The following is a 25589-nucleotide window of genomic DNA, read 5'->3' on the forward strand; positions in this document are numbered from 1 at the left end:
ATTTTACAGTGGCTAACGTGGCTCCAGCTATTAGATTTTACATCCAGAATGATCCATTTTATGGAGTGTTAATAGCCCTGTCCTTAAAAGCAGTCTGTAAACTATGTGACAGCCTATATTTCCTCTTCCGTCACCACAGTTATGCAGCAATTATATTCAGTAGGCATGTGGAAGAAATACTCATTCTGTGTTTTCAGTCTCATTCAAAAACTTCAAACTTCTTCTTCTACTTCTTTTTTTTTTTGTGCTCCAAACTGTCTGGCAATTTTTTCTGTGACAGTTTTAGACCTCTTTTTATTAGCACTTCCTTCCTGAAAACAAACTTATCAGTGACAAATCCAGATAAAAGCAACAGTCAAATAGGCTTCAGTAATAAAAGTAACTTCAAAGCTAGCAATTAGCAATGCAGCGTGAAGGGGAGGTAGCGTGCATGCTAATTTCCTCCTGTGAGCTCTGTGCTCTGTTTGTATATTAGCACTTACGGAAGTTAATCACATAGATGCCAGGCACAATGCAGAACAAGGAAGCAGTCTGTCGTCGGGGTGTATTTACCACAGGAGGATGGGTTCAGATCTGTCCCTGTCCTGGTAAACTTCCATTGTGTTGCTATTGAAAGATACCTGCAACAGTGACCTGCACTGCTGTGATTATGTGCCTTGCCCAATAACAGGACCAATGACTTCTGAACCTTTCATAATATTGAAGTGAACTTTCATAAACAATGTGAGCTCACTCAAGCAGTCACTGCACTGTAAAGCTCTGAACATGAAGCTCGCTCAGAAACTATCAAAGTACATCCAGCAAAAAGGGCAGCATAGAGCTTCTTTTTCTGAGCAAAGTGGACCTGCAGCTTTCATTCTACTTTGGGGCTTTTTAACAGTGAAAGGAGACACATTACCCACCATAGGGTAATTAGATTTAAAGTGAAAAGACCCTTGTTCACTAAATAAGGCCTGCAGATGTTGATTACTGTTAAATAACATACATTGCTCACCACAATGAAAAACACTTGAGCTGAATGTGATCCAACCAGAATGGCAAGACTTGTCAGTAAGCATGAGGAAAGTCCATTCCAGAGAGGAACAAAGGTCACACACAGAAGAGCATGCAGAGGAAGTTCCACTCAGCAGGGTATAGCAGGACAGCCTCGACACAATCAGAGGAATGCCAGAAAGAGTGACTTTGCAAAGGAAGTGGCCTAATCGGAGACCACCACATGAAGACTATTGGCAAAAATGTACACCATTCAGCTGCCTAGCAGCCAGTTTACCTCAGCAAATCATATATCCACTACGCACTCAGATAAAAAAAAAAACTACTATTCAGGATTATATGCTTTGACAGGGCTGGGCCCATTGTAAGGTCAGCCTGCACCGCCAGCAGCCAGCAGAGAGCCAATGTGACGAATCAGGTGCACCTGCTAGCAGGTTTTAACCCTGGAACCCTAACCTGCATAAAACTAAAAAGAAGATATACACAGGTTCCCACTAACAGACAGCACATTATTCTATTTATATACAGAGAGGTATTTGGACAATGACACATTTCTTTTTAACTTTCTGTACATCAAGATGTGAAATGCAGACTCTGAGCTTTAATTTGAAAGGATTACCAAAATTACTGCATTAACCGTTTAGAGATCACAGCCATTTGTAAACAATCCCAGGCTTAAAAGTACTTGAACAACTGCTGGATTGAACTAATTCATTGCAAAATTAATTTCCCTTGTTATTTAATGATAAATTAAGGAGATAAATGATCTGCAATTAATTCCAAAAGTTTAGAACGGTAGCTGTTTATAGGAACTGTAGATATGTGGTTCAAAAGTGAAGGAGGCCATCATTAGACTGAAAAAACAAAGCAAACCTTTCAGACAGCCAGAGTAGAAATTCTAGTGGCAAAATCAACAGTCTGGTATTTTTTTAAGGAATGCATCAAGAGTTGTCTCTGAAAAAATAAATACAGAGAGTTCACAATTGAATACAGCTGGTAGTTTCTCTGTGCCCATGATAGCACTTATTGGATGTACCAACACACAGTACCATGTGAAAGTCCCAAGAGCTCAGTGCAGATCTGAAAAGGATGATCATAGATATTCTGGAATGTGTCTTTAAACAATTTCTTAACAGCCAATTTGCCATGGTCTAGAGAAAGACCCACACTGTCATTCTCAATTAAGAGGACTTTGGTTGGAACACTGTCCAACTGTGGTGGTAGTATCATGCTCTGGGGCTGTTTGACTGTCCATGGAACTGGTACATTGAACACACAAAAGTGGATACAATAATGAAGGGCTACCTCAAATTTATTGTGCACTAACCTCAAACCATCAGTTAGACACTTTAAACCTGGGGAGAATTAAGTGCTGCAACAGGATGATTATCCCAAATACACAAATACACCGCAAAAATTGTTATGGAACAGCTAAAGCAGGCTAATGGCCTTCCCAAAGTATACACAGCGGGTCTGAGCCAGGAGATCAACAAATTACAATAAACTTTACCAGTTTTGTCTAAAAGAGTGGTCAAATATCTAACCAAAATTCATCCAGACTCTTTTAGATGCCTAAGGAACATTTAAGCACATATTAATGCAGTCCAAAAGGGTGCCCTATTCACTATTAGCGGAAACCCAAAGTAGTACACTATATAGTGAATAGGCCCAGTTAAATCTTTTATGAAAAATTAGTTTTCTATGAAAGATGTATGTTGTACAGTCATTACACAGATTTAACCCCAAACTGTTGAGTGTAATGAGTGTAAACTTCTGACCATTACTGTAAATAAAATCTTGCCATTTGAAGCACCTACATTTTGAAGGTCTCTGAGGTAGTTTTTTTCTGTCTGTGGGGGTGGGGGTGGAACATGATATTATTGGTTGATAAAGGTTGAGCTGTCATGTTATAGAAACGTGCAAAATTTGCAAAATGCTTTTATGAAATGAATACCCCTATAGGACCATTGCTGACCAGATATTACTCGGAAGTGGACCATATCTGCTTTGAGTGGTCTCTTCCATGGGTTCAGTAAACATTTTCCGATACAGCAAAACTAAGTACCTATCTAACTACAATAATAACTAAATATCCTTCCTTCCATCTAAATGGCTGTCTGTCTCATGCATAAGCTTTAAAACTGCTGTTGCAAGAGGAACATACAAACAGAGATTATTGCAAAATGGCCAGCACATCAAAGGACCTGTGTGATTTTGTCAAAGAAAACTATGTGCATGTTAAGCAGCAATGTTCACTGATAAGCTGTGATATTTTACACTTCACATTAATGTGTAACTGTGTGATGTTTTCCAGCAACCGTCATCAGAACCTTCCTTGCTGTGCAGACAAAATTCAGACAGTTGGGCACACACACAAGTTGCGCGCCATAGGGTTCAAGCAGTCATGGCGGTTAGCACCCTTAGAAATGAGTGGAAAGTCTGACTTCGCCTCTGTATCTTGGGCCCTATACTCAAAGCGCACCACAAGAAGGCGGTGCAGGGACTTTCCACAGAGCAAAACACTTTAATGTGTTCTGCACGCTCCACATGCATCTGTTGTAACACTTATCAAATGCATGTACTTTGTTATGACACTGTTTAGTGCATGGAGGTTCGTCTTTTGATTTATTTATTTATTTATTTTTGCACCCAGAACAGGAGCACAGTCGACTGCTAAAATTCAGAATATTCAGTTCAAAGAAAGGGAAGGATAAGTGCCTTTTCAAGTAGTGAGACAAAATAGTTGGCGTGCCATCATAACGAAACCACTGCACAATGGAACCATGGCATACTTCTTACTTAAGCACTTCATTAATGTGATTTTTTTAACATGCCACTACTCCCACACTCCGTTGCTGGAGGACTTAACACCCCTCTAGCCCACATTCTCTATCAGGCCCTGTTCTATAAGTCAGAATAGAAGGCGAAGGTGTGTGTGCTCACAATTGTGTCAGCAATGCAACTTTAAGAGATGCGTTTTGGGGATTTAGAGACCCCTCTGGTGAGAATGTGTAATTGCATAGAGCATACGAAGGAGTACCTTTAAAACTTGCATTGTGGTGCGGCCTCCTTTTAAAACAGATAAATCTGATCATTGCAAGTTTACCTTCACTCAGTCAGTGGGGTAGGTCAGAGTTGAGTTTTTAGAGAGAGCTCAGTCAAAACTTGGTGAAGGTAATGTTTTTAGGTTTTAAAGCGCATTTATATGGTCACTATCTACAGAAAAAAAACATGAATATCCACAATGGTAACTTTTTAGTTGAAGGTAAAAGCATTTTAAACTTTTAATGCATGATAATGTAAATATGTATATGTAAACAGGTAAATTACTTTCAAAATGTAGAGAGCAATTCCATACAACAAGGGTAGAAAACTAAAAATGGGAAAAATGAAAGTCGAAAAAGTGAAAGAAGAGGTGGAGCGATATGGAAATAAACAGTCATGTTCACTGAGCAACAGATAAAACACTGGCTATAAGAGTACAGCTGGTAAGCAGGTGTCCAGTAGCAATATAAAGCATTCAGTCAGTCAGATATCTGTTTAGGTCAGTTTGTTGGTATGTTGTTTTTTAACAAATTGACGGTGAAGATATCAGCAAGAATATCACAGGCAAAAAACTGCCTTAGCAATCTTATTAGCTAAGTTGCTGTACTGGTAATACTACTGTACTGCACTACACTGTAACACAGATACACACAAGATCTATAGCAATGATAGCCTGGCTGCCTGTTTTAGTAACTAAATGCTCAACAAGAAAAAAGCCAACCCAGGATTACCTTCAAATGCTTTTAGGTTTTACAGAGTTCTCGCCTCCTTTTAAAAGTCAAGCCGCTCTCCTAATTTCTAATTCTGCATTTTTTGGTTTAACAACGAGTGAATAAGAAGACAAAGACTAAGTTCACTAAGAATATTACTGCTTTCAATCTAAACAAAAGAAATCTTAAGGATTGTCGCTTCGAAGTAGCTGAATTTACTTCAAAGGGTTTTCTAGCAACCTTTGTGGCTTATTCTATGCGTAAAATTGCTTGTGTGCACCGCATTTCATTCAAATTTGTATGTGTGCTGCTTTTAAAAGATAGCCCATCATATGTGTGGAGACAACAGGGTTGTATTTATGTTTGCCTGGGAGGAAACACTGCTGGGGAAGGGCCAGGAAATGGAACTGATGGTGGAAATCCCCATCAGAACCTCAGCATGGAGCCCATCAGTATAAGAGGGGCTGTTCTTTCTTTAGCTGGTCCCAGATCAGTTATGTGGCATTGGTTGTAATGTCAGGAGATCTATAAACAGTTAGATCAACACAAATAGGGGAGTGTTGCCTTTTTTACCACAGCTTCACACCACAGCATAGGGGCTTCATAGACTAAATAGAGGTGTGTGATGTGGTTTGTCTGGCTGAAAAAGGCACAACTTGCCCACTTTTCTGCAACTGCATGCTACTAGTGCTAGACACAAACCTAAAGGTCTTTTATTTCATGATATGAGAGTGCTGTAAGAATATTATAACATTACTCAGCATGTTTGCAGACATCCCTACTTATGTAGGTAATGTTATGTATTACAGTTGTTCCACTAGGTTAAACTTTAACGTTAATCTTTTATTCCTACACCTAATTGTGAGAAATCTTAAATATACTGGCTAGATTTACTACTATATATATATATATATATATATATATATATATATATATATATATATATATATATATATATATATGTATCACCGGCGTTGTGATATATATACCGGCATTGTTGTCAAGTTAGCCTTTGTTCACAATATCACATGAGACCAAAGGTTCTGTCATAGCCAATCCATGTCGTAAATCATGTCTGGCAAATTTGTTTTCCGAGCAATGCAAATACATATTACTACATCCTTGTAAATTGTTTTTGCATTGCTCGGAAAACAAATTTGCCAGACATGATTTATGACATGGATTGGCTATGACAGAACCTTTGGTCTCATGTGATATTGTGAACAAAGGCTAACTTGACAACAATGCCGGTGATTCCCTTGGGTTTTATGTATGGACAAAGGACTTTGGCTGTAGATAAACAAGGCCACCATTTGTAACTCTGGATTTTCCCACATGATAATACGCTCCATGTGACCATGACTGCATACACTGCACTGATATGTAAATAACTAATAGTTTTTTAGCTTTTTTCAAGCGAATGTTTATCTTTGATTCTTTGATAGTGATTAATAACATTTAAAATTTGAGAAAAGTCACAGAGAGTTTTTATGAACTCAAGGATATCGACCAGAGTCTAGGTTAGAGTTATAGTGCCTACACTGCCACCAAGTGGACAATCAATTTAACACAGTATGGAGCAGTTTTTGTGCGCTAAACGTGTGTAGGTCTCTGAGGGATGAGCAGAGGCGACATTTCCTTAGTTCTGTGTACTTGTGTACAATTGTAAGGGATTTGTGCTTCACAGAAGTGGCAATACTTTATTTATTTATTTATTTATTATGTTTATTAGTGCTACAATAAAATTTTAAATTGTAAAAGTGAAGGCGACCCTCCAAAAATTTAACAGAACTGAAAGTGTAACAATTCTAAAACATGCTCCATCTCTCTTCATGAATTCCTATCATAACACTGTTATGAGCAGTTCCTGAGCAGTGTTTCTTGTTGATGTCCTTCCTTATTTTTCTTTGTGTTGGACAATTTGACAGTTTCTTGATTGTGTTCTTACTTACATTCAATTTCAGTCTTGTTTTTCTTTAAGTCATTTAAGGATTCAGAAGAATATGGTGGCAGCCAGTGATAGCTTCTTCTTTCTGTCATGTCCAGGTAGTGTAGCCAGTGTCCCTTTAAAATTGAGCTTGCTTCAGTGCTGTATATCTAAGAACATTTAGGGCATTTACTCTCTTTTTGTATACATTTACATTTACGGCATTTAGCAGACGCTCCTATCCAGAGTGACTTACAAAAGTGTTTTGCTATTTAGCCAAGAAAGACCTTAGCTAGTTAGAATAGACTAATAGTTCAAATATATGCTTTTCCTTGTTTGTGAAGGAATGATTTCTTTTCTAAATTGTTTGCAACACTCTCTTAAACCATATTTCTGGCATGAAGTCAAATGTAACAGTCAACCAACTCCTAGCCAGTCCAGGTATTTGATGTGTTTTATCCTAAGCTCCCCTGATGCAACTAATGAAGCCCCTGATTTGCAAATACATAATAATTCTGTTCAGGGGGTTGACTAATTCTGAGACTGCAGTTGTTATTAAAGGTGTCATTTTGTGTTGAATTGGAAGAAAGCACGTGGTTGTATTAGTTGTGTTGAGCTTTTTAAATTGTTCTTGTTTGATTGGTCCATTGCAAAAAGCTAAAAGTGAGTAATTTCTATTGCAACTGTTGTTAGGTATAGTGGGGTAAGGCACATCTAGAACTATGTCTGCTTTTGGTCTTTTGAAAAGAGACATGCTCACAGCTTTTTTAAACCAGCTGTTTACAGTTGAAACCAGTCTGTATAAAAAGACACATAACTTTTTTTTCTCACTGTCTGATCTTAAATCAATTTAAGTCAGTGAGGATTACCAAAAGTATTCCTATTTGCAAAATGACAGAATAATGAAAGATGTTATACATACATTTTCCTAGTATTTGGTAGCATTGCCTTAAAACTGTATGACAGGTCAAACGCTTTGGGTATCCTCACAATATTTTGCTGAAATTCTGGTTGATTCCTCCTGTCAGAACAGGTGTAACTGAGTCAGGGTTGCAGGCCGCCTTGCTCACACATGCCTTTTCAGCTCTGCCCACATATTTTCTATGGGACTGAGATCAGGGCTTTGTGATAGCCACTCCAAAACACTGCCTAATTTGGCAGTATGCTTAGAGTCATTGTCCATTTGGAAAACCCATTTGCGCCCAAGCTTTAACTTCCTGGCTGATATCTTGAGTTGTTGCTTCAGTATTTCCTCATGATGCCATCTATTTTGTGAAGTGCACCAGTCCCTCATGCAGCAAAACAACCCCACAACACGATGCTACCACCCCCGTGTTTCACAGTTGAGATGGTGTTCTTAGGCTTGCAAGCTTCTGGTTTCTTTTGGAGTAATGGTTTCAGCCCATGTTGGTACAGGATTGGTTTCACTGTGAATAATGACACTTTCTTACCAGCTTCAGCCAGCATATTCACAAGGTCTTTAGCTTTTAGGGTTTTAGGGTTGATTTGGGCACATTTTGGACCAAAACAGCTTTATTTCTGGGACACAGAACCCGTCTCCTTCCTGAGCGTTATGATGGCTGGACATTCTCTTGTTTTTCATACTTGCGTATAATCGTTTGAATAGATGAACGTGGCACCTGCAGGTATCTGGAAACTGTACCCAAGGATGAACCAGACTTATAGGGGTCTACAATTCTCTTCCTAAAACCATGGCTGATTTCTTTTGAATTTAACACACAAGGACACACAAGTGTGTTTGAGGTGTGCTTCTCAAAAGCTTCCAAAGCCATGACATCATCATCTGGGCTTTTCACAAATTGTTAAAAAATCTCTCTCATTATTCTGGCATTTAGCAAATAGAAATAATTTTGCTAATCCTCACTTTAAACCGGAAAGGTTTAGTCTGATTTAAGATCAGACAGTGGGGAAAAAAGTCATAAGTATTTTTATACAGTGTATGTAGAATTCTGGTTCTGTCTCTGTTGCTCAAAGAGTGAAATTATTAGACAAGCTGTTTTTTCATTGTTAACATACAAGCTTTGAAGGATTTTAACTGTCAGGATTAGAACCTTTAATGGGCCAGTTTTGACTTGTGGGCTGTATGTTTGCCCTGCTCTGGAGTGTCAGGTTTAAATGACTAGGAAACCCCCCTTTTGATGATGTATCATGAAGGTGGGTGGCAACTACAAGAACTCAGGATTGGAAACTTGAGGGTGGGTGGTTAGAAAGGTGGCTACACTAGCAGTAATAATTTCTTTATTGCTGTGGTGGGGATTCCCAATTGTTGTACAGTGTACTTGCGTAATGTATGCTGAGTATTGTAGTGAAAAAACATTGATGGATGAAAACACCAAAAAGAAAGAAAATGGCTAATGATGCTAGGGGATAAAATGATTTGATTGACTACATTGCTTGTCGGAAGGTTTACTGTTTTTGATAAATAATGCATTGATTTTTCCCCCCATAGATATATTATTTAAATAGACATTAACAATTAAGAATATACTTTATTTAAACGTATTTGTATAGTGTTTTTCACATCATTGTCACAAAGCTGCTTTACAGAGATCTATACTATACATCCAAATGTTTGTGGACACCCTTTTTAATGAATGCATTCAACTACTTGTGGTTGCACCTATTGCTGACAAAAATATGCAAATACACACACACACAGCTTGTCTAGTCCCTGTAGAGAAGTATTGCCAATAGAATAGGACTCTCTGGAGTGGCAAGTGAGGCTCCCCCATCCCAGCATTGAGCTGTGGAGCAGTGGAACTGTGTTTTCTGGAATGATGGTTGGCGCTCCATCCAATACTTTTGGGTTGAGTTGGGGAGTTGGGGTGAGGTGGGATAGTGATCACACAACATCCTGACCTCACTTACACTCTTGTCGCTGAATGTGATCAAACAGTTGCTCCAACAAAAGCAGTATCAACTCTGGCCAGCATCAGATATAAGAAATAAGAAATACCATAAAGCAGGTTAAATCAAGAGAAAAATGTAAACCAATGGAAACTTGCAAGTCGTGAGTAGGAAGTCAATGATGGTTATGAGGTGCGTGATTGCTGGACAAATGCTCAGTATATGGTACAGTGGGAGAAACTGTTAGAGTCTAATAAAGTTTTAAAGCAGCCCCAAACATTGTCATGCAGAAGAGTTAGGAAATTTGACAAAGTTTCCAATGCCATTAAGTTGAGGGTTTTTAACTCTCCATGGGAGGGTGAGTGAGTGAGCATGCTGAAGGGGCAACAGCCTGAAAGTTAAGAGGCATATGTAGGTGGTTCCATGTTGGTCACTGACTCATTCAGTTTTCTAAGTTGTTAATTTGGGTGTGACTGTATTATCTGTAAATGACTGTCATTGTTTCACCATAATTAGGGGGGCTGCAAAGATCTCACTCTGGTGCCACTACCCTCTGTCTCAACCCCCACACCACCACCAGCAGCGGGGGTTTTGAGGGCATAAATAAAATAAGCCAAGACTGTTACCAAGACTTCTTTTCAAAGAAGAGCCAACAGTGTTTAAGGTTCATGGTAAGTGTTAGGTTCAATGACTGACACTCTAACTGGACATAACTGACAATTTCTGGTGCTGCAGCTGCTGATTTGCAGGCAATGTGTTACACTGATTGGCTGGTTAATGTGGAGGAATGCCTTAAAGGCATGGTGTTTGGTTCCTTCTTCCAATTGCTTCAAAGTGCCAGACTGAGAGCTTGCTGTGGAATAGTTTGGTTTCCCCCGTGTATGTTTAGCTAGCTATGCTACCTTTAAACTGAACAATGTGATGTTTAGACCAGTATTGGAATTACAGGGTACTGGGGTGTGTCTTTATGGGCTTGATCTTTGTTTTATAGTTAGGGAATAGGTTTATGTTCTTGTACTTTTTTTTGTGTTAGGCAAATTAATAATCTGGGCGGGCAAAGGTTTTGGTTTGGTGTTGGCAAGACTAGAATGTTATGTTGGATATTCTCTGACAGGACTGAAGTGGGAAAGTTGGGGAGCCCTTTATGTTGCCATACAGAAATAAACTGACCATTAAAAAAAAAAAAAAAAAAAAAAGCTAAATGCCAGAATAACGAGAGTGGGATTTTTAAGGCATTTTTATTATTTTCTTCAAAGTCAAAAGTTTAAATACATTTCATTAATATTTGGTACCATTGCCCTTAAACTCTATGACTTGGGTCAAACGTTTTGGTTATCTCTCCACAAGCTTCTCACAATAGCTGGCAGGAATTTTAGCCCATTCCTCCTGACTCCTTCTTTTAAAGTAATGTTTTTTTCCTGGCACAGTGGTCTTTCAGCCCATGTCGATACATGTTAAAATACACAGTAATATTAGTGTATTTAAACTTTTGACTTTGAAGAAAGTAATAAAAATTGGCTTAAAAATTCCCTCTCTCATTATTCTGTCATTTAGCAAATCCCAATTGACCCAATTGGTTTGTGTATGTTTGTGTGTGTGTGTGTATTATACACACACATTTGTTTTATTATTATATTAGTTACTGTGATTGGAATGCTTAAAAAAACAAGGACATTGCCAGTAGTAAAAGAAAAGTTTACAAACTCTATTTTAATTACACAGAGTGCAAAATCTGTCCAGGTGAACGGCATTTACTGCAATGCAACAAGTGAGTATTTCTATCTAAATCTGCATTTCTAATTTTCAAACAGTGCTTCTTTTCAATAACCGACTCCACTTGCTCAAGCTTGTGTTGACCCCTGTACAGTGAGGTCATCTGTGACTTCAGCACTATAAGACAGAGAGGTCATTCTCACCAGTGACAAAGCCTGCAGCAAGTGAGATACCACACACACTACAATGGACAGAATGTAGAACAGGAGAAACAACACAACTAGAAAGATATCCCATTTTTGGAATTTTATTTTTAGTGTTAAATAGAAAACTGTAAAAAAGAGCAGATTAGAAACTATAAAATAAATACATAAATATTAAGTAATAAATATGTAATAAGTACAAGTTAAACACCAGTGCATGGATTTAAGGCTTCATCCAGATTGCTTACTAACCAAAAAAAAAGCATATCGTTGTCAGAACATCTTTGTATCTCCAAAATGGTCATTTTACAGAAGAGAGAGAAACAAATGTTCCTCTCTTTTAATTTGAAAAGATTTATCCCATTTTAGGACATTTTGTTCCACTCATCAAGAACAAACAAAAAAATTGAGAGTTCCAAAAGTGACAATACAGTACATATAGTTGCTTACCAAATTCACTAAAGCAAATGTCACAGAACAAATAAACACTTGCATTTTTGGTACAATGTGAGGTTAATGCCATCAGCTACTTTTCTTTAGTAGTTTTATAGACTTCCTGCCAGACTATCAGATTATCAGAAAGAACAAAACAGTCATTTAAAGAGAGTTACACTCTCTATCCATGCCTGAGGCCGGTTAACCATCTAAATGTAGCGTTTCAATAAAAACCCAATGTGGAGAACACAAGGTATCTTATGGTGCTTAAGTGCTAACTGAGCTAACATGGACACTGACTGTACTGAGTGTGGAAGAGGCCTCAGTGGTGGCTATGGTTTGAGTAGGAGTGCCTTCAGGCTGGTTCAGATTTGGCTTCTTCTCACTTAGTTTTTCCTCAAAATGGCTCTCAGCCTCCTCTGGACAGGACTCTTCAACCTCTTTCTCATTCTGAAAAGAGAAGAGATAACACATACAAAGTCTAGAGACAAGGATATAGAGAAAGGAGGTGAAAAATATAAAGCAAAGAGAAAGAGACTAGAAAGAGAACCTAATATGCTAATATGCTTAATATAGCCTTGCTCTCCGTAAGACCGTAAAAGCAGCCAAACATGAGCACAGAGACAAAGTGGAAGCACAGTTCAACTCCACCAACGTCAGAAGCATGTGTCAGGAGTTACACAGTCATTTGCAGCCAAGACCGTCTAATGACATATTATGACTTACAGTATGGACAGTGAGATCATTACCAATCAAAAAAGCATGTTCTTGGCAAAACGCCCCACACAGAGGTCTTTAGACTTTGCCGTAAGCTTTTCGTTTTGACTGCTAACGGTTAACGTCAGCACACAATATATGGTTTTGCAACAAATCTACGACATAGCTTATGTATAGCCTATGCTGGACCCTACACCATAGCCCGACCAGCATTTCACCAGAATCCACAAAAAATGACTGACGTGGCACATTCAGACGAGACTAAAAGAGCTTTAGTGTTAACATAATGCAGTTGTCCTTTAAGCACAGATAATATTTATGGTATGCTTTTTTATGCAATATTACATATTGTGACAGTTTATCATGAAAACGCTAACATACAGCTCTGGAAAAAAAGGAGAGGCAGCTTATTTGTTTCTTAAATATCTATGTGTAGAACAGCAATTTTATCCCAGGCATTTCATCAAACAAAGCTGAGTTACCTGAATTCCCAGACTATAAATGGAGTAATGTAACAGCAATGTAAAAGACTAGTGGAGAGCCTGCCAAGACATGAAAGCTGTGATTGGCAGTCAAGGTTATTTCACCATAGTGATTTTGAAGGCTCTCAAAGTCTTTGCATTATAAATATTATAAGATTTTCTTTGTATTATTTGAGTTGTTCTTGAGCAGTTGTCCCTTCTGCAAATACATGCTCTAAATAGCAATATTTTTATTTGGAAACATTTCCCTCCCCCCCCCCTGTTGTCTATGGTTTATGAAATACAATGCAAATACAATGCAAAAATTAATTTCCCTAAAAAATTGCCTATAAACAGTAATACCAGAGAAACTGATACTGTAGGGTGGTCTATGGTTTTATTCCAGAGCTGTATCATTAAACTATCAATCTCTGCTGTTTGTTAAAGTTGTCAAACCAGGTTTAGATGCTGTTACAGATTACACTCTTAATCTGGCTGTACATATGAGATATCTGACTTAAGCATGTGATGCATGTCCACCACACAGCAGAATGACACAGAACATGTGCAGCTCATACCTCCTTCATCCTGTCAAACTCATCAATGGCATACTGATATTTAGCGGAGGTTACGCCAAACAGCGACGCCATCCTCTCACCCAGGTAATCACAAGCTGGAAGATGAGCATAAATCAGAGTGAAATAACATTACTGACCTGGAATTCACATTTAACTGTTGCAGACTGTAAATTAGCCACATTTCCTCAGCATATCTGAGCATATCTGATTTCTGCAAACATACCACATATACATAAACACACAAAGCAAAGGTGAAACGTGAGTTTTATTTGAAGGGTTTTATATTCACACAAAAAACATCATAAACATTTAAGGAACAACACATGTCAAAGCTATAATTTGATCATTTTTTAAGATCAATATTTAATGAATATTGAGCTTAAAAAGCTTTACATGAATACACAGCGTAATTACTTAAAACCTCTACTGAGAACACCACTAATACAATTGGAGCTATACAATAGGCAATTTGATCTACATTTGTACTAAACAAGCAGGGCCAGTCAGCAGCATTTAGGTTCTACATTTAAGCGATTTTTTTTTTATCCACCAATTGTGACCATGGTTCTCCTGGGCCCCTACAAAGTTACACCAAAGTACTGTCTCATGTCAGCTTGGAAAAGTACTGCTCATCATTAATGAAGGTAAGAAAATGTTTCCTTGACGTTGTTCAACACTATATCTACACAATGAAAGAGCAAGCATGGACCCAACTACGGAATTGGGCTTTACAGATTAAGCCTGAAAAGGAAGAAGATAGAAGAAGAAAGCCTACCTGACACGGTGGATGTAGCTGCCCTCCACATCTGAAACCATACATAGGGCCCCCATGTCAGCTTGGACTACAAAATAAGAAGCAGAAAGAACACCATTAACAAATTCTCACTGTGCATCAACAATTCTTTCATTTCTGCTTGAGCAAGTTGTTTTACATCTTAGTTTTTCTATGAAATTGAATTTCAAACTCAACAGAACAAATTCAGACATTAGAAGAAAACACGCATGCGCAAACACACAGACACACACTGTGTCTATTGGGGACAAAAGGTCTTTTTTCTCGGGATGTTTCTCAGAGTTGTCCTCCTCCTCCGTGCTGTACTCCTCCATTGTTTCCCCGCTGGAAAAGTGGATGACCCTGCGCGGCGCCTTCTCTTTGGACAGCTCCTTGTCCTCTAGCTCTTCCAGCTCCACACACTCAAAATCCTTCCCTTTGCTGGAGCCCTGCAGTGAAACACATATTCCTGAGGTGTTGCTTAGCAACATATACATTATATGTCACAGTATCCAGAGGCTCCTTCTAAAGGGCAAACTTAGCTATTTTAAGGTGTGCCATTGCTGACATAGGCGTTCACACACAGCTTGTATGATCTGCATTAATAAAGAAAGAACACGGACTAACAGAGTCAGCCGTGAGCACATGAGCCTAAGGTCACTGTGCAAAATATGGAGCAGGGATAAAGCCCGCCCCCCCTCCCAGGATTGGGCTATGGAGTATTGGAGCTGTGTTGTCTGTAGTGATGAAGCTTCATCCAATACATTTGGGAGGAGTTGGAGCAGCAGAACTAATCATCCAACATAAGCACCAGACCTCCCTGATGTTCTCGCTCTTGGAGCTCAATGCAATCAAATCCTCCGCACATCATCTAGGGTAAAGTCTTCCCAGAGGGGGGCAAGCTGATATTAAAATCAAATGGGGCAAACTTCCTATTAATACTGAATTTACTGAAGAAATTTATTTCCAAAGAAATAAAAGAGGAAATGGAAGAGAAGTGGCCAACTTTCGGACATCAGATGGTACTTTTGAGTCACAGCCAGTTAGGCCATTTTGGTCAAATACAGAAAAGACTGCTGTTTTAGAGCTTTGATTTTATCGAATTTTTATCCAAAATGTATTGAATTTTTTTTTGTTGTAATCAGACAAACTTAAAATGTTTAAAACAAAACAAATTAAACGTAAACAAAAAAGGTTAATATTAAAACAAATAAAACCACAAATATCTGTGCAACAGCATTTACATCAAATCAGATGGTTACCCTGTTAATCATGATCTGAGACCAAATAAATATAAGAATAAAAGGTTGATCTTTCATAACCTGCTAAATTAAAGTTATAAACTAAAGTAAAGCCAATTAGTAACTAATATAGAAATGAGGGTGGTCTCACTGGGTGTACTACTATATCGTATGAAGGACAAGTAGTCCACTATTAGTGACAATGCATTCATCTACAGGCTCCCAGGATCCTTTACCTTCTCAGTGCCCATCTTCTCGGTCACAGCAATGTTTGCGTTGGTGAGATAAAGCGATATCTCCGACATCCTGATGTGTTTTCGGGCTTTCAGCTCAAGCTCAACCAATGTGCTAGATAAACCGCACCGGCTAGGCTTCTTCCTGGATCTTAGGGTTCAAATGTCAAAATAAAAGTCATGTCCGTTTAATCATAGACATACCATAGTGTCACGTAAACCCCATTTTTATATTATTTTCTAAATATTTAAACAAATGGACATTTGATCTATATCTAAGCAATCTTGAGAAACTGAGGTCAAATTACCACACAAATAAAATTGAAGAAATACTTTTTAGAAATAATTTGTGAAATGTAATAAAATCATAGAAATGCATTTTTCTTGTGAGGAAATAGTAAAGAGACATTTATTATTACTTAAAATGTCTAAAATTACAATAAGGCTCCTGATTGTTTTCAATTAATTTCAATTATGAATAATTGAATAATGAATTTTTTTTGGCCCACATTCTTGCTGAACAACTTTCATTCCACTTATAAGATTTAAAATGAGCATTAAATCTACTGTTTGGTATGAATTTGTTAATACATGTTTATTGTAATTCTTTGACAGTTTGTAAGCTAAGATATTGTAAAATTCAATTTACAATAAAATGTATATGTATCTTTTATTAATCATTTATACCCATTTAAATATACTATAGATAATCAATTATACCTCCTGAGGGAACTGAAGGATAAGGACTGAATTTATAGTATTGAGGTTGTATATCCCTCAGTTTACTCAGAAGGGATAATCTGTTATCTGTAGTACAATTAAATGTGTATGTATAATTAGCATAATCTACATTTTTATCTTATTTTCCAGGCTATTATTATTTCCCTTTGATTGCCACTTAAAAGTATTCAACTCCCATTGCAAATTAAGTTTTTTAGAAAAGTTTTTTTCATAAGAGCACACATTTTCAAATCAAGTGACAAATCAAAAGCTGAATTCGTTGCATCAGGTGAGTTAAAGGGGTTTTACATATTGCATGTTATACGGCTAAGAAACGAGAGAGTTGTCCAAACAGTTTTGAGAACAGATCGCTGCCTTGCACAAACAAAGAAATGGATACAAGCAGAGAGCAAGGGACCTCAATGTTCCCAGAGATACAGTTAGAAGCATAGTTCACAGGTTCAAACTTGAACCAGAGGTACAATGGCTACACTACCTGGACGTGGCAGAAAGAGGAAGCCGGCAGCTATGGACGACTCGGCCTGTTATATCCACACCACTTCCCATACAGGAGCACTTTCACCTTTCACCCTGTTTCTATAATGGTTAGAATCCCACAGGACCACCATAGAGCAGGTATTATTTGGGTGGTGAGTCACTCTCAGCCCCAGTGAAACTGACTGACAGGATGATAGTGTGTTAGTGTGTGTTGTGCTAGTTCGTGCTCCTGGAGTCTAATAAAACATCTAATAAAACCTATGCCTAAACTGGATGAAGCAAATTATTTGGTGATTCTTTTTTTTTAAATAAAGGGTTTGATGCCTAAATTGTCCTCCAATTCTGGCATGACTCGGATGAAAAAAGAAGGAAGGTTGTAGATGTATGAGCCTCGGAAACGATTCAAAAAGATTTTAGAACAATTACAAATTAGCTGTTTCACTGGTCAGCAAAATAGACTGGTTTCCTGTTTACAAACATTACTGGGGGTAAAAGTTCTTTGGAAACATAGTTGGTCGCTAAATGAATCAGTTGCTGTAATCAATTTAGATTTCGCACTGTTTGTAGATTCTTACTGACTTAATAAAACAAAGTATTTTGGCACACAGACACTTTCTATACTTTACAGCTGAATCTACTGCCAGCATGGCCAGGTCATGCTGTCCTAGCAGGTTCAACCCAAGAGCCAACTGCGAAAAGAAAGTAAACTGGGGAGAGAAAGAAAGAAAGAAAGGAGAAGAGAGAGAAAACAAGAAAAGTGGAGGATTCTCCCTTTTCATAGGTCAATTGACATTTTTGCACTTTGAAACACGCATTCATGATAGAAATATGTACAATATATTCCTGTAGGAACGGCCTACGCCACCAGCTGACAGCAGAGGGCGACAGCGGAGAGACATTGTTGCCAGCCACTCCTCTCTAGAGACAGGCAATACACTCTGACACTGTACTGACCATGTCCTGTTTTATTTGTGTGGAACTGACCACGCTTCTTGCAGGTGTTTGCCTGCACAGTCTGCTTGTATGTGGCTCCAGAAATGGTGCTGGGGGCAGCAGGTTTCCAGCACTGACATTGTCTGGACCACTGCATGACCATTGGTATTTTTGTATTGTTTGATATTATATTTTTATATAGTTTGGACCATTGCCATTTTTGCATCATTGTACAAAACCACCAAATGTATTATATTTTGATGAAGGTGGAGTTCCTCGATTTGGAATTATGAGACAAGCATGGAAAAATGGCAGAGGCACGGCTGAGTTATTAAGGGGATGACCTCGAATCCATTGGGGTCTGCCGATTACATTGCAAACAACATGATGCAAATGTTGTTTTCCTTATTTATTCTTCATGCTTGTATCATAGAACGCCTATTTTACTGACGTCATTAACATTTAGGTGTAGTCTTCACTCTGTGGTTAACGCGATGGACTAGATATCTGTTGGGGTTTCCCCACACAGATTTGAATCTTCTATGTCTGTGAGCTGTTGTTTTTGTGTCGTTTTCCGTATTCATGCTTCAGGCTTGAATCATTACACACTGAACTGCCATTTTACAAACATCACAAATGTTTGGGTGTAGTCCTGGCTGAGTAGTTAAGATGATGGACTTGAACTCCCTTTGAATCTTCCTACGCAGGTTTGATTCCTGCAGACTACATCTACAAACAGCTTTTTGTGTGGTTTTCCTTGTTCAGGCTTGTATCACTATGTGTCGAACATCCACCATCATCATCATCATCATCAACATGATGTTCAGACTGAAATGTGTTTTCTGGCAATAGCTGTGGTGATGTTTTCATTTTAAAAGCAAGTTCTGTGATCAATGACTTTTGGTAGTTATGACCGAATGGATAAGATAATGTCAAATCAGATGTCAGAAAAGCTGTCAGGGAATAGACCTTTATAATACAATGTCATTATCACTGCAGTAATTGTGGAATCCACCAACAAAAAGTATTTTTTTAAGAAGTAATTCAATACTTCATAAACAGTGAAAGCAGTTTAAACAACTTCTCTGTGTCAGGATGTCTCCTCTGGAGGCATGGGTTCAAATCCCACTTCTGACATGCTTTTTGCATAAGTGTACACAACCAGCAAATGTATTATATTTTGATGAAGGCGGAGTTCCTTGATTTGGAATAATAAGGCAAGCATGGAAGAATGACGTAGTCGTGGCTGAGTGGTTAAGGGAATGGACTAGAAATCCACTGGGGTCTCCCTGCCCAGGTCCGAATCCTGCTAACTACGACGCAAACAGCGTGCTGCCAACGTTGTTTTCTGTATTCATTCTTCAGGCTTGAATTATTACACATTGAACTGCCATTTTACCGACATCATTAATGCTCAGGTGTAGTCTTGGCCGAGTGGTTAAGGTGATGGTCTTGAAATCAATTGGGGTCTTTCTGTGCAGGTTCGAATCCTGCAGACTACGCCTAGAAAGTGCTTTTTGTGTTGTTTTCCTCACTCTTTGTTCAGGCTTGTATCACTACATGTACACTTGTATCACTACTGTAAAGTACATGGCAGTACCTTTTGGTTGTGTTATAATTCTGAAGCAAAGTTCTGCAATTAGTGACTCAACAGAGACAGAGTCAGGATGGTCAAGTGGTCCAAGGCGTTGCATTTCATCTGGATCTCATTGCACTGTTCCAAATCCTAATGTCTTCAAACTGGTGGTGCACAAATTCTGAGACAAAGTTTAACAAAATTATTCTTGCATTTCAGTTTCACATTTTTTACTTTTTTTTTGGCCAAACACAACCTCTGCAACCCCCTTTTTTTTCATCATGCAAAATATTTTTTTGGCAAATTGACTTCCCTGTAGTTACCTTCCAGCTTCAGTTATACAGAAGCCTTTCCCAAAATACAAGCAGACAATTTCTTTCTTCTGCATAAGTCCACAGACTTAACATCACTAAGTCACTTTATACAACAGGAATAGACATAAACATACATATTTATATTTAGCTCCACTCTCTCTCAGACTATACCTGTCTCATAAATGTACATATCAAAGACTTTCCAGATCCCTCCTGTCTTTGTATATTCTGTATTTTGTGTATATGTTGTGTGTATTTTGTATTCATGTAATATAATTCTTATATAACTTTATTTTAATGTTTAGTATGTATATAGTTTTGTCCTCCTGTAGAGCATCAACCTGAGCCTCATCACAAGCATTTTAATGCATAAATGTCCTGACATGTTGTGCAAATGACAAATAAACCTGAAACTTGAGACTGTACTTTACTTCCATATTGTGTACAATTCTCCAGCATAAGCAGGAACACTTGGCACTCTTATTGGCTTCTCTGCACCTCCGTCACTCTGATTTGACATGAGCAGTGTTCTAAATGGTTTACTCGTTAACTGATTCATTTATCACTATATAGCATTTGCTACACAGCAAATGTATTGAAACACTGTCGCATAAACAAATCAAACACATCTGCCATGTGAACTGTTAAACAGTAGGTCAGAATGGAAACACATTTATTAATGTGGCTACAATCGATAACACTTAGGTGCTACCTAAGGTGAGTTGTTTAAACTTCAACTGGATCCTTATGCAGCCAAGATCAATGAGTGAATGCATCTACAAACAATTCAGTAATTAGTCACAATATTGTTGTTAGATTTTAAATGCAGAGATTCAGTTCACCTGCTGCCGTGTACTTAAACCCTGCCGTTCCGCCAAAATCCACAAAAAGAGAGCAAATGAAAGTACAGACTGACAAAACACAAACCAAAATCAGTATCAAATAACTGCAGAGAGTAATAAAATAGTCCAGTATCTTTCAGATGTTCAATCATGACCGAAAGTGTTAGGACCTCTGAAAATTTCTCAAATTATTGCAGTTACACATGTTTTGTTATACACAATTTATATAATTTCACATAAAGCCCCAAAAAAGGTCTGGACAAAATTATTGGCACTTAATATTTGGTTGTACACCCTGGAAAAATAACAATAAATCCATTGCTTCGTATAACCATCAACAAGCTTCTTACAACTTTTGACTGGAATTTTGCAGCACTCATCTTTTTGCAACTGCTCCAGGTCTCTCATATTTGAAGGGCGCCTTTTTCGCAGTGTGTTCAATGGGATTTGGATCCGAACTCATTGCTGGCCACTTCAGAACTCTGCATTGTTTTGCTTCTATTCATTTCTGGGTGCTTTTTGAAGTATGTTTGTCGTCATTGTCCTGCTGGAAGACCCATGACCTAGGACGCAACCCCAGCTTTCTGACACTGGGCCCTATATTGCAACCTAAAGTCCTTTATCGTTTGGTAATCTTCAGATATCATGATGCCTTGCACACAGTCAAGGCACCCAGTGCCAGAGGAAGCAAAACAACCCCAAATCATCTTTGAACCTCCACCATATTTGACTGTATGTATTCTGTTCTTTTCTTTGTGGTCCTCATTCCGTTTTCGGTAAACAGTAGAATGATACGTTTTAGCGAAAAGCTCTATCTTGTCCACAAGACGTTTTCCCTGAAGAATTTTGGCTTACTCATGTACATTTTGGCAAACTGCAGTCTTGCTTTTTTAAGTCTCAGTCTTGCTTTTTTTGTGTCAGCGGTGGGGTCCTCCTGAGTCTTCTGCCATAGCGTTTCATTTCATTCAAATGTCTATGGATAGTTCACACTGACACTGATGCACCCTGAGCCTGCAGCCTGATTTTTTTTTTAACTTGACTGGGGCTTAGCCTTGGGAGATTAGCTGCAGTGCCATGGGTTGTAAAGTTCTTGATTATGTTGCACACCTTATACAAAGGATCATCAAGATCTCTGGAGATGGACTTGTAACCTTGATACTGTTGATATTTCTCCACAATTTTGGTTCTCAAGTCATAAGACAGTTCTTTTCTCCTCTTTCTGTTCTCCATGCTTAGTGGGGCACACACAGACACACAATGCAAAGATTGAGTCAACTTCTCTCCTTTTTATCTGGTTTCAGGTGTGATTTTTATATTGGCCACAGGTGAGTTTGAACAAGCATCACATGCTTGGAACATGTTTGAAGTTATTTACCACAATTTTTAAAATGTGTCAATAATTTTGTCTGGTCTCAGTTCTTTTGTGAATTTATGTCACATTTGCCTTTTTTATTTTAGTTTTTTATTTTAGTGTTGTTCCAATACACACAAAGGAAATAAACATGTTTGACAAAACATGTGCAATTGCAATAATTTTCTGGGAGAAATAATGATTCGCAACACATACTTTTTCATTTTGATTCTCAATATTTAGCTTGCAAATTTGATTATTTCTCTAAAACTGTAGTCACAAAATGAACGTTCATAGGTTAGCCTAATGCGGACTTTAAACAAACACATGCTGTAATTAGGGTGTTTGCACACAGAAATTAAATCATTTGCAGTTTTTATCATTTTTTATTGGTATTTAAATGTTTTTCTCATATCTTAACAAGAAGATCTTAAGAAGAAACACAAATTTGTTTATAAAACTGGCATTTTGAGCCATATTTGTATTCCTACAAATATGCTCTGAGATACAACTGATCAGTAATGCTATAAATGAGGAGGCAGGCCACTGATTGAAATATGAGTATATGTTCTTGGGAGGCTCAACATGGGGACTGTTTATGGTAGTTAATGGTAGTGTGGAGTATTCACAACATGGCTTAGACACAGTGGCATATAGCTTCAACCACAAAGCTGAGGCTAAAACAGCCAAATGAATACCTACTCGTAGTCGTCAGAATGGCGGTATTAAGAAGTTCAGTATTAAGAAGCTTAATGTGCAGTATGTATTAGGACATGTTTTTTAAACATGTAGGATGAGTCCACCTGTGGCACCTGACTCTCATAGGTTTGAACCCTGCTGACTACGGGTGGATTTTTAATGGGACTCAGAATAAAAGGACATCTGCAGAATTGCAATTAAGTTTAATAGTCCATCCAGCATCTCTCAACACAGAAGTCAGCACAGATGATGTTAGACCCTATCATTTTCTTCTTATTTGAAACACTGCAGCTGAAAAGTGAGATTATGGTTTACTGCAGCTAAAAATTATAGCAGGTTTACTCAACAATTAGTACACCTGACAACTGACTCAGGCACACCTGCCATTTTTCTGCACCTGACAAATCACCCAACCAGAGCTCTGAATGAGCATGCGTAGTCCAGCCTACACAAGAAGTAGTCGTGGCCGAGTGGTTAAGGCGATGGACTTGAAATCCATTGGGGTCTCCCCGCGCAGGTTCGAACCCTGCCGACTACGGGTGGGTTTTTATTGGGACTCAGATTTTAAAGCCGCACTCAAAATTGCAAGTGAGCTGTAGCATCGAGTTCTGGCGGAGTGTTTGCTACACTTAAGGAAATACAATGAAAATGACTTATAAGCTAACCTCTCCATAAATAGACTTTGTTTAAAATACTAAACAAGTAATACATCACCGAATAAGGTTGACCGAAATACGGGTGGGTTTTTAATAAGACTGGCCAAACAACTTACATTTACATTTAAGGCATTTAGCAGAAGCTCTGGATAAAAGTGCTTTGCTATTTACCCAAGAAAACCCTCAGCTAGTTTGAATAGAAAAAAAATTCAAAGATGCCTCTAAGTTTAGACACTAGTAAACAAGTCAAGTCAAGTCAAATTTATTTGTATAGCGCTTTTTACAACTGTTGTCGTCACAAAGCAGCTTTACATAATTATTACTTAATAAAGAACAGAGACAGAGAAGAAAGAAGAAATAACATGAAGCGTCAAAGACCCCCGTGAGCAAGCCAACGGCGACAGTGGCAAGGAAAAACTCCCTCAGAGCTGGAGGAAGAAACCTTGGGAGGAACCAAGACTCACAAGGGGGACCCATCCTCCTCTGGCCAGACTGTTTTAAACATTAATGATAAAAATTACCAAACCAGGTACAACAGAAAGTTAATAGTTGTGATATTAATAGTGTCAGACAGGCACGAGTCCATCTAGGTTTCAGCACGGCCACCAAACAGGCAGCAGCGGCTGGCGGGTGAGCCATGGGTGGTGGCGGGTTGGGGGGGACCCGCTGGCTGGACTGGTAGGTGGCAGCTGGTTAGATGCAGGTAGAGGGGACCTCAGCGGGCAATCTTCCTGCAGATCGGGCTGGGTGGCCATTTACTCGGGGAAGGTAAAGAGAGAGAAGTTAGTTCTAAGAGGAATTTTATGGAGTGCAGAGAATGTTGAGAATCAGCATCTGGGTATGTCTGATGACTCCGGCAGGTCTGATTATCACAGCATAATTAAAAGGAGAGAGCCAGAAGGTAACACGGACACGGGTGCACCCTGAGAACACCAGCATCTATCTGCTCCACCGTCAACAAACCTGAGTGATCGCGTGTAAGCAGCGAGACGACAGCTCCAGCATCTCAGAGTACTACAATTCCCTGGGTCCGCGAACCCCTGGACCTGCAGCCCTTATCTAAGAAACATTAATTACCAAAAGCTAAACTAAACATATAAGTTTTCAGTTTAGATTTAAAGATTGAGACTGTGTCTGAGTCCCGAACATTATCTGTAAGGTTATTCCAGAGCTGGGGGGCTTTATAGGAAAAGGCTCTTCCCCCTGCTGAGGTTTTCAGAATTTTGGGAACGCGTAAGAGGCCAGCACCCTGAGATCTAAGTAGTCTTGATATCTAAGTAGTCTTGAAACACAAGTCAATAAGGTGAGCACTCTTTGAATAATAGCAATATCTGGGAAACCGCGCTTCAGTGTAACTTGAAATTAATCTTAGAAAAGAAATTCTGAGCTGTTTTCTTTTATTTCTTAGTCATTGGCATTTATTAAAAAAAAAAAAAAAAAAAAAAAAAAAAAAAAAATATATATATATATATATATATATATATATATATATATATATATATATATATATATAAATCAAAGCAAGATTATATGATTTACACAAAGATGTGTACATAAGTACAATCAGCAGCTAAAGAATCTCAATAACTAAAATACGCTCAGCAGCAAGGAATATCTCAGCTGTTATAAATTCCCTCAGAAGCTTAAAAAATACTATCAGCGGCTAAAGATGATCGCTTGCAGATAAAACAGCAGCTAAAAGCAGCTACCCTCAGATGATAAATACTCCAAGCAGCTCAAATAAATATCATTAGAAATATATAAAACCCTGGGAAGAAAAAAAAAAAAACTTCCAACGACTAAACATATCCTCATAAGCAGAATAAAACTCATTGCTGAAATTCCCTAATCATACATCTACAAATGTACAAAATAACAGTTCGTGTTATTTAATATATATAAAAGCAATATTGAATCATTTACACGAATAATATACCAATACAATACCATCAGCATCTAAAAAATACTCTCAAAAAACTCTCAGCAGATAAAAAAAACACGGAAATCTCAGGAGCGAAAAGAAAATACCCCCCAGAAGCTTAAAAACAGCACCATTACAATAAAACAAACCCGTAGCACCCAAAAAAGACAACAACAACAACAA

The 25589-nt window shown here is 38.2% G+C and overlaps 1 protein-coding gene and 2 non-coding genes across 3 annotated transcripts; 2 read left to right on the plus strand and 1 right to left on the minus strand.

Moving 5' to 3' along the window:
* Positions 1–11556: 11556 nt before the first annotated feature.
* LOC140535568 (protein FAM177A1) lies at positions 11557–16036 on the minus strand. The gene is made up of 5 exons (XM_072656969.1): positions 15900–16036; positions 14677–14871; positions 14426–14492; positions 13651–13745; positions 11557–12344 (listed from the first exon to the last, which is right to left on the minus strand). The coding sequence occupies exons 1-5, from the start codon at positions 15966–15968 to the stop codon at positions 12162–12164; spliced, it is 609 nt and encodes a 202-aa protein (XP_072513070.1). The 5' UTR covers positions 15969–16036; the 3' UTR covers positions 11557–12161.
* Positions 16037–19467: 3431 nt separating this feature from the next.
* trnas-uga (transfer RNA serine (anticodon UGA)) lies at positions 19468–19549 on the plus strand. The gene has a single exon. It is a non-coding gene; the product is annotated as a tRNA-Ser (tRNA).
* A 3736-nt stretch (positions 19550–23285) lies between these two features.
* On the plus strand, positions 23286–23367 carry trnas-uga (transfer RNA serine (anticodon UGA)). Its single transcript has one exon. It is a non-coding gene; the product is annotated as a tRNA-Ser (tRNA).
* Positions 23368–25589: the final 2222 nt, after the last annotated feature.

This window comes from Salminus brasiliensis, chromosome 1 (assembly GCF_030463535.1).
Source record: "Salminus brasiliensis chromosome 1, fSalBra1.hap2, whole genome shotgun sequence".
Classification (NCBI taxonomy): Eukaryota; Metazoa; Chordata; class Actinopteri; order Characiformes; family Bryconidae; genus Salminus; species Salminus brasiliensis.